This window comes from Cavia porcellus, unplaced genomic scaffold (genome assembly GCF_034190915.1).
Source record: "Cavia porcellus strain 051 isolate PalLab524CR breed Dunkin Hartley unplaced genomic scaffold, mCavPor4.1 scaffold_7, whole genome shotgun sequence".
NCBI lineage: Eukaryota > Metazoa > Chordata > Mammalia > Rodentia > Caviidae > Cavia > Cavia porcellus.
The window spans coordinates 44,823,966-44,837,492 of NW_026947490.1; the positions used below are offsets into that span (position 1 = coordinate 44,823,966).

Consider the following 13,527-nt stretch of genomic DNA (forward strand, 5'->3'; position numbering starts at 1 on the left):
CTCAGTGAGAAGTGCAGGTTGCTTCTCATGGATTTTTTTTTTTTTTTTTTTTTTTTTTTGGTACTGGGATCGAACTCATGACCATGCCCTTTCCAGGAAGGCTCTTATGTTGCTGAGCTAAATCCTCAACCCCTCCTCTAGGATTTTATATTATGGACACTCCAGGGAGTCAGAATGTACCTGGTCAGCTACAGTAGTTCTCTAGAATATACTTTTGTAAATATATTTATATCTAGGATTCTGTATACTAAAACAGAAAAATATCACAATGACTTTTAGTTCTCCATTTAAATATACTTCTGTTGTTTGAAATATATTGATAAGTGAAACTATATTGATAATCTATGTATGTTCTAACACCTAGTAAGATACTTAATATCAATTACAGATGAAATGCTATTCTGGTAACAGAATATATGGGTAAACTCAATAGCGGGTCTCATATAGTATGAGTATAATATGACTGTTGCAAATGGCTGTAACGTAAAATTTAAAATAGATACAATTTAAAAAGCACCAAAGAGAATTGAGAGCTGAGAAAATGGTAGAAGAAGGTATAAAATGGGAAAGAGAAGGGTTAGAGACTATTCAAAAGGGAGAGAGATGGAATGGCCACAAGTGGGGGCGTGATGGAGTTTAGAGGCATAGCTAACTGGAAAAATTGGAAGAACTGCACTTGGTTAAAGCAAGCATGACCAGAGAAAAGCATGATGTATGTCTTCTCATTTTGTAGATGACGTACAAGATCCTTAAATATGAAATGACCTTTAAATGTCATATACCACTTGTTCCAAGAATGATTGGTGTAGTTCTGTAAATGAGAAGGAGCTTAGTGGAGAGGAGAGCAGTTCAATTCCAGGGTGGAGAGTATAACTAGTTCAAGATAGAGGGGAAATGAGAGGCTGTGTAGGAGGCCCAAGGTCGAGGGAAGCTTCAGGCTTTCTTGGTAGTCATCATTAGCTGGTGGAGGAGGTCCACTTCTGGTAGAAGAAAGTTATAGCCCATGGAAAGGATACATTTTGGTGAGAAAAGAGGACACCTATAGATGACATGCTGTTTCTACAATTTCTATTTGTGGATGTTGTCCTTGGAGGGAGTATCACTGAAAATGGTAAGAACATCTCTGTCAGTTTTCAATTTGATTGGGTCTGGGTGGAGTTTTGCAAGCCTTCTTAAGATAAATTACTTAGAATTCTGGAAGCCTGGAAGTTTGAGCACCCTGTCTCTATTTTTTCTTGAGGATCATGTTAGAACAGGTGTCTTTTGTAAAGAAAATGTTGTTAAGCTGACCATTATGCTTTTTCCTCTGGTAACTGGTTTATTTTCTAATTTATTTTTCTCCTTTCCCCTGCTGCTTTCCTTGTACTACTGGAACTTCTTCTACAGTGGTCCAGGAAAACATTTCATTGTACTTAATGCAGATCTCATCCTATGCCAACCAGTCCTGGACACAAAATCTTGGCTCTGCTTGGCTGGATCAGTTGCAGACTCACAGCTGGGACAGTGAGTCAGGCACAATAATTTTCCTACATGCCTGGTCCAGGGGCAACTTCAGCAATGAAGAGGTGACGGACATGCAGCTGCTATTACGTGTCCATTTTGCTGAATTAACATTGGACGTTCACCAACAAGCCAGTCAGTTACAGTTCAAATGTGAGTTCAATCAACTGAGATTGAGAGATTTTTTGAGGGTTCTATTTCTGGGAAATATTTCATGTTCCTTGCTTGTACATATTTATTATCTCATATCAAGATAAAAGTATGCATGTATAGGGTACATTCCAAATATTTACTGAAAATTTTCAGGCTTTTGCTACTTCAGGAATAGTTTTTATCTAAACTTTTCCACTGTGATCTCCTTCTGTGGTGCACAGTCCAGAGGTACAAAGTTATCTGGTTCTGTAATTGATTTCCTGAAAACACAGCTCTTCAATATCCCCAAAAGTCTACATTCACAGTGTAACAACAATGGTGACCAATGTTATGCAACATGAAATGCACTTTCATCTCCTTCAAAACAGTTCCTCACATCCCCTATAGCTTATATTATGGAGATCACATATCATTTCTTTAAACTGTGCTCAGGTCGATCTCTTGTTAATTGAAGATATTTATCTTTTACTGTTCCCATTTTTCACCCTTAGCATTTTTTCCTTCCTTTGTTTCTAATTGTGCATATCTTTAGTTCATTATCACATCTACATAAAAATTTTTATACTAGTTCCTGATCAGCCCCTTAAATTCTGATATCATTGCTCTCATTTTCTTCCTTTACCCTTTTGTTCTCATTATTTTCTTCCCCCAGATCCCTTTGACATACAGGTGAGACTTGGATGTGAGCTGCACTCCAGAGAGACCACAAAAAGCTTCCTCCATGTAGCTTTTAATGGATTAAATTTCCTGAGTTTCCAACACAAATCATGTGTGCCATCTCCAGAGGGTGAGACTAGGGCCCAGAAGGCCTGTGATATACTCAATACTTATGAAGCCACCAAGGAAATAGCATACTATGTCATGAATGACATCTGCCCCCGTTTACTACTGAGTCTCCTGGAAGCAGGAAAGATGGATCTTCAGAGACAAGGTCAGTTTAGCCCTTTCCTCTGAGATTGTTCTGTTTGTGTCATGCCTCTGCCTGTCACCCTCTTCAAATTTAGCACAGGGAAAGGGACAAGAAAGCTTCAAACTTAGCACAGGGAAGGGGACAAGAGCTAGTTCCTAGAGGAACAAAAAAGGCACTGAATACTGGCTTGAGTATCTGTGTAATTAAGCTGTGTAATATGTCCATTTCTGAGTTCTCTTCTTCTTCATGCAGTGAGACCAGAGGTCTGGCTATCCAGTAGTCCCAACCTCGAGCCTGGTCGACTTTTGCTGGCTTGTCATGTCTCTGGTTTCTACCCAAAGCCTATTTGGGTGATGTGGATGCGAGGTGCACAGGAACAACTGGAAACTAAACAAGGCGATATTCTTCCACATGCTGATGGGACATGGTATCTTCGGGTGACCCTGAATGTGGTAGCTGAAGAGGCAGCTGGGCTGTCTTGTCGAGTGAGGCACAGCAGCCTGAGAGACCAAGACATCATCCTCTACTGGGGTGAGACTAGAGTTTGAAGGTTTGGCTTGGGGGCCCTTGAGCATGAGGTAGGATAGAGGAAGGTTTGATGAGGCCAGATTTAGTTGAAGAAAGTAACAAAGACATGAACATGAGCAATTCCAGGATGTGAGAGGTCAAAACTGAGAAACACATAGATTCAAGACATTTTTGGGAAGCCAGAGAATCTTCCTTGGGCAGAAATGGGAATAGAGTGACTGTAACAGGATAAATGGTATGGCATTTACCCAGTCATATATTATTTTAAAAATCTAATGAATAGAGTAGAACCAGCAGCAGGTTTTAGATGACATGTATGTGTATCTCCAATACCACAGGACATGGCCTTTCGGTGATCTTGATTGCCTTGGCAGTGATAGTGCCCCTGGTGCTTCTGATAGTTCTTGTGTTGTTGTGTAAGAAACGTTGGTGAGTTCTTTGTATTTACTTCTTACCTGCCACTTTTTGTTCCGTGTTTGTTACATCCATTACCTTTTGTTTTGCTGTTTACCTTGGTTACTTTTCTCTCTTTGCTAAGACATAAAACCCAAAACCCCAAATTAAGGAAGGAATAGTTTATTTAGCTCAAAGTTTGTGGAGTTCAATCCATAATCAGCTGATTCCAAGGCAGGGTGGCATGGCACAGGGCAACATATCAAAAGAGTTGAAGACAAAAAAGGCAGCAAGAGAAAAAAAAAAAAAGGAAAGGAAAGAGCTAGCCTGATTTTCTCACTTATATTTTACACAGGTCACCCCCCTCCAGGGTAGAAGCAATGAAAATGATATGGGACTTTAAAACAAGATAATTGGGAGCAGTCTTTTTGCTTTTCACTGCTGAATAGAATAATATCTCTTTGCCTTCCTCTTCCTTGTTTGGAAAGTAAGGACCTTGGTTCCCTGCTGAGTTGTTTAGTTAAACTTCTAAACTTCTCAAGTTGATGCAATGTATCAATAGTAGCACCTTCTTCAATTTATCTAGTGTTTCTTCCATTTTTCCACAGCACGTATCAGGGTATCCCATGAGATGACTGCTCCGGCCTCTCCCTTGGTAACAAGAAGCCAAATTCCCAGGAGCTTTGGACAGCATGATGATGACATGTTTCTACAATCTGTTTAAACTGTTTCTCATTTTTTATGCTAATCACTTGTTGATGTGGCCCGTATTCTGATACTCCATAGGACAGCACCTCTATTTTTGTCAGTAGTATTACATCATTGATTGCCCTTCCTGATGTCACTGTTCAGAGATCTTGTTGACCCTTGTCTATGAAGCAGGCTTTTACTCCTCTGACCTCAGTGAGCCCTTCCACTGCACTCTGTTACAATCTTGTCTCTTTTGCTTCCTGAATTGGTCTTACCCAGGTCTTCTTTCCTCCTTTTCTTTTTAATTCCTTGAAGGTAAGGACCATGACAAGGGTACCTTTCTTACATTCAATATATACTTAATGGGAAAATAAACAAGTAAATGTAAACTACCATATGAGCTTAGAATAACTGTAGTATTGTCAGTTTTTTTCCCTTATTTTTCCTCTCTGATACTGTTGGAACATTTGAAACACTGATGTTCTTTTTCTGATTTAAATGATTAAGTTAGCTGAGAAATTTCAGTATCCTTTTTGTAGTTTACTTATGCTCATTACAGACCTTGCAGAACTTGTATTATAGAAAAATGCAGCTTATTCTATCTCTTTCAAGAAAACGAAAAATAACAAAATAAAACAGAATAAACCTAATCAAAACAAAACAGTGAAAGTGAAAAAGGATTTTAAAACAAGTTAATAGGACTTCAACACTGGCTGCCATAATATATTATGCCACCTTTGAAATAGCTGCCTATGTCATCAGATATAATAAAATCAAACAAAACAAAGCAGAATAAAACCAAGCAAAAAACAATGAAAATGATACAGGAGCTTAAAACAAGATAATTGGGAACAGTCTTTTTCCTTTTCATTGCTGAATAGAAATAGTTTTCATTATGAGACTCATTAAGAAAAGCATTTTGGTATTTTGTGTTACTGTGTGCTCATTTATTATTCTTTGTTTTTATCAATTCTTTGCTTGAAAACATTTTGTATATTTTTCTTACCCTGCGTTTTGTAGTCACTGATGTCTCTGTTTACTCCTGCACCTCTTTTAAAACATATAACTGTTTGTTTCCTTTATCTATCTTTTCTCTCCCTCCATCCATGCCTCCCTCTTTTCCCATGTCCCATTCTTTCTTTAGTTATTATTTTAATTGTTAAACTTAGCTTCTCAGGAACTATTCCTGGGTCAGCACACCTTACTGGGAAGCAATGATAGAGCAGAGGCTGAGTGTCAACAGCTTAAATAACTAAGGTCTCCACCTTGTGCCCTATATGATTGAGGACATGTGTTAATCACTTGACTGTTTACACATTTGTGCTGGGCTGTACGTCATATATGCAAGTCCTTGTGTATAATCAGGACATGTCGGTGTATTAACTATGATTCTTTTTGGTCTCTCCTTAGAGTATGTGTATGTGTGCATGTGTATGTGTGCATGTGGGTGCACAGGCATTCAAATCTCTGTAAATAGGTGGGAGTTTATCAGAGTTCATTGTCTTATCTTCCATATGTCTCTGATAAATTTTGCTTGGTTTGATCTGTGTCTCAGCTAGTACTGCAGCATCCGGCACCTGTCATGTTGCCAGTTGAGTTTTTCCACTGATGATTACTGTTGCTATAACCTCTCTGCAAATGGAATTTCTCTGTCCGTTCTAAATTGTGTCTGAATTTCTGATTACAGCAAGTCTGGTGGTCTCCATCATATTTCCTGATGTTGTTACAAAAGAGAGCATTCTCATGTTAAATTCTAATAATTCTCACACTTCTTAAAAAACAATTTTATTTTGAAGGTAGTAAAATATAACAACAACACAGAACAAAGATGATTGAGACAATGCTGTGAAACTGGTACAGAACTTCACAGCAGGATATCTAGGTAACAGTAATATGTACCATAGTATATCTCATTATCTTCACAATAATTGTCCATTCAATTAGGTATAGTAAAATCAAACCAAAAACCAGAACATTATAAAACCAACTGAAAGAGAATATTGAATAGAACACAACAATCAGAACAAAGCAAACAGTAAAAACATTTGCCTTCAAAGGAAAGATAAAAGGAAATCTCCCATACTTGCTACATTGCATATAGTCATCATAGAAATGCTCAGATCTCTGCCCCCAGTTCCTAAGGGCAGGGAGGGGAATGGATAAAACATCTCATTCTCAGCTTATGCACTGGTAGGCTCACAGGAGGCGCTGGGTGGTTCTCTTCCTGGCTCATGCCAGGGTGCTTACTGGGAATGGAGGTGGATTGCTTTCTTGCTCAAGTTCCTAAGACTTACCATGGCTGGATCTTGGGACATGACGACTGGTTCTCTTCCTGGCTCACACCAGAGGTGTTTACCAGGAAGGATGGTGAATTGCTTTTTTGCTCAGCTACCTAAGTTCCACCATGGTCAGATTGGGAGACACTGAATGGTTCTCCTGGATTGTGCCAGGGTCACTTATTAGGAAGGAAGGTGGATTGCTTTCTTGCTCAGCCACGTACATTCCACCATGGCTGGATCTTGGAAGATGCTGACTGGTTCTCTCTTTGGCTTGCACCAGGGGCACTTACCAGGAAGGGAGGTGAATTTTGTTCTTGCTCAGGCACGTATGTTCCACCATGGCTGGATCTCTTATCCTGATTGTTCCTTTCTTTCTTTCATTCTTCTTCTTTTTTTTTTTTTTTTTTTTTTTTTTGGTGTGGGGCTCAAATTCATGACTGTGTGCTTGCAAGGCAGGCACTTATGCCACTAAGTTAAATCGCTAGCCCCTCTACAACAGAAAGCAGTTCTAAAAGGGAAATTTATAGCAATAAACTCACACATTAGGACAACAGAATGATCTAAAATAAACAACCTAATGTTGACCTTTAAACTTCTAGAAAAAGAACAAATCAAACCCAAAACTTTTACAAGGGAGATTATAAAGATAAGAGCAGAAATAAACATAAGAGATTACAAAAAAAATCAATGAATAAAATGTTGGTTCTTTGAAAGAATAAATAAAATTGATAAACCACTAGCCAGCATTATCAAAAAGAGGAAAGTAAAAACATAAATTCAAGCAGTTATTAATAAAAAGAAAAATCATATTTTTCATGGAAATTCAGATTATCGCACCTACCAAGAGAATATATATTCTAATATAGAAAATATAGAAGAAATAGACAGATTTTTTCATCTTAATCAAATTGCCAAAACCAAATTGAGAAGATATAAAAATTTCAAGTAATCTGATATCAGCTAATGAGATTGAAAATGTATTAAATATTTAGCAATAATGTACAATTGAGGGCTTGACAGATTCACTATTGAATTCTAAAAAAAATTTAGAGAAGAAATAAGGCCACACATGCTGAAACTCTAAGAAAATTAAAATGGAAGAAGTAATTTGAAAATAATTTCTGGATGCGAGTATTATTCTGTCTCTAAATCCAGAGAAGAATCCAACCATAAAAAAAACCAAAAAAAAAAAACAAAAAAAAACTGTAGGCCAAAAACCTCCTTGTGAATATAGGCACAAAAACCTCAGTAAGATACTGGAAAAGGGAATGCACCAGGTCATCGAGAAGATCATATACCACAGCCAATTAATATTCTTCTCAGGGTTGCCAGGATGCTCCAACATATGCAGATCAATAAATGTAATACATCATATCAACAGAACTAAAGACAAAAATTATGTGAACTTTTGAATAGATGCAGAAAAAGCATTTCATAAAGTCTAAAACCAATTCATGATAAAAACTCTACAAAAATTGGACTAGATGGTCTTTACCACAATCTTATAAAAGCCATCTGTGACAAATCAGCAGGTTACGTCATATTAAAAGGTCAAAAACTGAAACCTTTCACCTCAAGTTCAGGAGTAAGTCAAGGGTGTCCATTACAACCACTTCTATTTACTAAAGTTCTGGAAATATTAGACAGAGCAATTAAGCAAGAGAAAGAGATAAAACGAACAAAGAGAGGAAAAGAGGAATTAAATTATCTTTATTAGACAATGATGTGATAGTTTACATAGAAGATCCCAAAGAATCCACCAAAAGCCTGCTAGATTTAAGTAAATTCATCAGGATAGCTGAATACACAGGCAACACTAAAAAATCAAGAGAATTCCTGTACACAATCATGAAAATCACAGAGAAACTAAGGAGAGTACATCCCTTAGAATAGCATCCAAAAAATGAAATATGTAAGAGACAATCTAACAGAGAATGTAAAAGATCTGTAGGTGAAAATTACAGTACTGTTAAAAAGGAGATTGAAGAGGATGTCAGGTAATGCATAGACATCCCTTGCTCTTGAATAAGAAGAACCAACATACTGAAAGTGGCCATACTCTTAAAACTGCCATACAAATTTAATGTGTTCCCAATCAAAATACCTTTAGTATACCACACAGATCTAGAGAAAGCATTCCTAAAATTCATTTGGAATGAGAAGAGGTGTAGAATAGCAAAGGCAATTCTGGGCAATAAAGACAAATCAGAGGATATAACAACCCCAGAAGTACTACAAAGCTGCTTTTATAAAATCAGCATGGCTTTAGCAAAAAAAAAAAAAAAGGCTGGGGGATTAATTTAACAGAATAGAAAATGTAGACACAACACGAACATACTCAAACACTTTATCTTTGACATAGGAACTGAATATGTTCACTTGAAGAAATATAGTTTCTTTAATAAGTGATGCTGGAAAAACTTACTTTCTACATGACAGACACTAAAACTAGATTCATGTCTAAACCATTCACTAAATTAAAGTCAAAGCTGATCAAAGATCTAAATATCAAAGCAGAATCATTAAATTTACTGGAAGAGAAAATGGTAGAAATCTTGAATACATAGGTTTAGGCAGAGACTTTATGAATAAAACCAAGACTGCAAGTGAAATACTATAAAGCATCAATAAATGGGATCTCAGCTTGTTAAAAAGCTTTTGCACAACAAAAGAAATCACCAACAGAGTAAAAAGACCACACATAGAGTGATAAAAATTGTAGTCAGTTGTTCCTCATGCCAAGGAATTTTATCTAGAATATATAAATTGAATTGAAAAAACCCTAGAATCACTCCCCCAAAATTCAAATATCCAATCCAAAACTGAACATCTGAGATGAATATACAATTATCAGATTAAGAAATGCAAAGAACAAATAAATATATGAAAATATGGCAACTTGTGGCACCCAAGAACTTCAGCCAAAGGCACACATGGGGCCAGCCCAGACCCAGGCCCCTCCTGCAACTTCCATTGTTTCCACAGATGACCTTGTGGGATCAGGGAACTCCAACCAGAGCTCCCACCCTTTCTCTCAGAACCTTGGACTACAACACATTAACTGTGCTAGCCCGAGGGGAGATTTAGTGACTACTTCACCAAAATGGAAGATCTGAGCAAGCTATAGTCAGTGTGATGAGTATGCCTCTAAAATAGAGATGTACAATGTGTAATAGACCAGTAGTAAAGCTCACTCCAACTAACTGTGAGAACATGGTGAGTCTGGCAAGAGTGTGGCTGACCCCTACCTATACACAGAAAACATCAAACAGGGGAAGGAGTGTGCCAATAAAGACTTCCTGAACTTGGAGAAAATAAAAAAGGCTTATGAGACACACAGGCACACAATAGAGACACATTAGGGTCTCAGCCAACACAAATACTACAGACAGGGAGATTTAGTGACCTGGAATAACCTTAAGATAAAATAATAGCAGGAACTAAATGTTTGCCTACATCATTACTACTAGGCTTGATGGCTCCGGAAGAATATAGAACTCACCCAACAGGCCTTGCAGTGAGAAGTCAGATGACTGGCCCGGCTATTCACTGTGGTACCACGCAATTGGTCAAACATCAGCTTTACATTAGGACCCCAAGATACACACTACCAAAAATTGACACTAGTGGGATTGAGATACTCAAAAGGAGAAAATGGCAAAATGAAAAAGCAAAATGCAGGCCATCAGGAACAAGTATAGGAGACACTGAAATAGAGGAATTAAAAAGTAACACACCAGAAATCTCTGAGAAGATAGAAAGTGAAATTAAAAAAAAAAAAACTCCATGAGGCTATAGAGGAAATAAAATTAGAAGTACTCTCCCATGTAAATTTAGAAATAATAACCTTAGCAAACTAGTGGCTAAGCACAGCTAAAGAAAATATAGAGAACAAAGTGCAGGAGCATGGCAAGCAGATTGGAAGCTTGAATGAACAATGTAGAAAACATGCAGAATTCATGAAAAAAACTCAAAGAGACATCCAAGAAAAAAAAATTCTATTGAAAGCTGGCAGAACTGTTTAAATGAAGCTAAGAATAGGATTTCGTGCCTTGAGGACAAGATCACAATTAGTGATCATGAAAGAATAGAACTTTTAAAAATAACAAAGCAGCATGACGTGAAAATCCAGCAACTTTAATGTGATGCCAAGAGAAAAAAAAAATAAGAATAATGGCATTACTGAAGTTGTAGAAGTCAATGCAAATGACATAACCAAAATATTCACAGAAATAATAGAAGAAAACTTCCCAAACATGAGGAAAAATCTGATATGCAGATATGTGAGGCATATAGAATGCCAGTCACAACCAAGATAAATCTACAACCAGACATATATAATTAAGGTCTCGGATATAAAGCATAAAAACAGAATACTAAAAGCCATTAGAGAAAAGACACAACTCACCTATCAAGGAAAGCACATTAGAATCACAGAAGGTTTTTCAGCACAAGTCCTCAAGTCATGAAGATCTTGGAGGGAGGTATATCAAGCCCTGAAGGAAACAATATCAACCCAGGTTGATGTACCAGCAAAACTTTCATTCAAATTTAATGGTGAAACACGATACTTCCATGGAAAACAACAACTGAGGAAATTCACATCCACCAAGCCAATCCTAGAAAGAATATTCAAAGACATACTCAATAGAGATAAAAATGACCACAATCCCTAAAACAACAGCAGAAAGAAACCAACAGGTAGGACAAGCAATTAAACCAGAGGGAAAAGCAGAAAGCAAAGAACTGGAACATAACATGGCAAAGTCAAGCCAATACATATCAGTTGTATCCATAAATGTAAATGGCCTCAATTCACCTATCAAAAGAAATAGGTTAATAAAATGGATCAAGAAACATGATCCCACAATATACTGTATGCAAGAAACACATCTGACATAAAAGGAAACTCATAGATTAAAAGTCAAAGGATAGAAAACAGTATTCCATGCAACAGGTACCCAGAAAAAAGCAGGGGTAACTCTTCTATTTGAAGAAAATGTGATCTTCAAACCTAAAATGTTTAAAAGAGATAAGGAAGGTCACTACATACTCATTAGTGGAAAAATTCAAGAGGAAGAACTAACAATTATAAAAATATATGCAACAAATATAGGAGTACCCACCTATATAAGACAGTTACTAATGGACATGAAAAATCAAATACACAAGAACACAATTTTAACATGGGACATTAACAGCCCATGTCACAAAGAGATAGATCAACTAGACAAAAAGTCAGCAAAGAGGTAATAGAACTGAATCATACCTGAGAGCACACCCAACCACCTCAGAATACACATTCTTCTCAGCTGCACATGGCACATCTTCCAAAATGGACCATATATTATCCCATAAACCATTCTTAAGTAAATACAAAGTTATTGAAAATTTCCCATGATTAATATCTTACCATAGCACATTAAAATTGGAAATCAATGGCAAGAAGCCTTGCAAAACCTGCATAAACACATGGAAATTAAATAACAACCTTTTGAACAACCAGTGGGCTTCAGATGAAATTAAAGAAGAAATAAAGCAATAACTACAATTCAATCAAAATGCAGAAACAACATACTATTACCTGTGGGATGCAATGAAAATGGTCTTAAAAAGGAAATATATAGCAATAAATTGTCACATCAACAAAACAGAAAGAGCACAAATAAACAACCTAATGCTTCATCTCAAGCTTCTAGAAAAAGGGAAGCAACTTAAACCCAAAGTTCATAGAAGAGAGGAAATTGTAAAGATTAGAGCATAAATAAACACAGTTGAAACTAAAAAAACAATACAAAGAATTAATGAATCAAAAAGCTTGTTTTTTGAGAAAATAAACAAAATTGACAAACCTCTAGCTCACTTCATAAAGAAAAAGAAAAAAACCCAAATTCATGCAATAAGGACTGAAAAAGGGGGGGGGGATTACTACAGAACCCATGAAATTCAAAAGATCATGAGTACCTACTTTGAAAATCTCCACTCATGTAGAGTGGAAAACATGGAGGAAATTGACAGATTTCTAGAAACATATGAACGACAAAATCTCAACCAAGAAGATATATCAATTTTAAATAACCCAGTATCAGCTATTGAAATTGAAAATGTAGTTAAAAACATACCAACAAAGAAAATCCCATGTAGTGATTGATTCACGACTGAATTCTACAGGAAATTTAGACAATATTTGATGCCAATATTCTTTAAACTCTTCAATGAAATTGAAGAAGAAGCAATCCTCCCTAAATCATTCCTGAAGGGCAGTATCACTCTGATACAAAAATCAGAGAAAGCTCCAAACAAAATGAAGTGTTATAAGCCAACCTCACTAATGAACATTGATGCAAAGAATCTCAATAAAATACTGGTAAGTAGAATGCAGAAAATCATCAAGAAGATTATACATCTTGACCATGTAGTCTCATTCCAGGAATGCAGAGATGGTGTAACATACTCAAATCAATAAATGTAATACACCACATCAACAGAGCCAAAAACAAAAACCACAGGTCATCTCAATAGATGCTGAAAAAGCTTTTAGTACAGTCCAATACATGTTCATGATAAAAACCCTACAGAAACTTGGAATACACACTTTCTGCCTCAATCTTATAAATGCCATCGATGACAAATCAACAGCCCACATTATATGGACAAAAACTGAGAGCTTTCAATTTAAAATCAGGAACAAGACAAGGATGTCCACTATCACCACTCCTATTCAATATAGTTCTGGAAACACTAGCTAGGGCAATCATACAGAAGAGAGAAATAAAAGGGATAAAGATAGGAAAGGAAGAAGTTAAATTATCACTACTTGCAGATAACATGACATTCTATATAGGAGACCCTAAAAACTCCATTAAAAGACTATTATAGGTAATAAACAAATTCAGTAGCGTAGCTGAATACAAAGTCATTGTTCAAAAATCAATAGCATTCCTGGACACAAGCAAAAACCCCATGAGAGAGATATTTTGGAAATATCTCCCTTCACAATAGAGTGTAAAAAAATGAAATAGTTAGGAATCAATCTGATCAAGAATGTAAAAGACCTATATGCTGAAAATTATG

General features: G+C 36.5%; 2 protein-coding genes across 2 annotated transcripts in view; both read left to right on the forward strand.

The window, feature by feature from the left end:
• LOC100733491 (T-cell surface glycoprotein CD1b3-like) overlaps window positions 1–13,527 on the forward strand; it is a 351,357-nt gene that overhangs the window by 223,728 nt on the left and 114,102 nt on the right. The window lies entirely within an intron of this gene.
• Cd1c2 (CD1c2 molecule) lies at window positions 1,051–4,114 on the forward strand. The gene is given in 6 exon segments (NM_001172854.1): window positions 1,051–1,111; window positions 1,387–1,653; window positions 2,306–2,584; window positions 2,816–3,094; window positions 3,430–3,520; window positions 4,093–4,114. Coding segments are annotated over 6 exon segments (999 nt in total).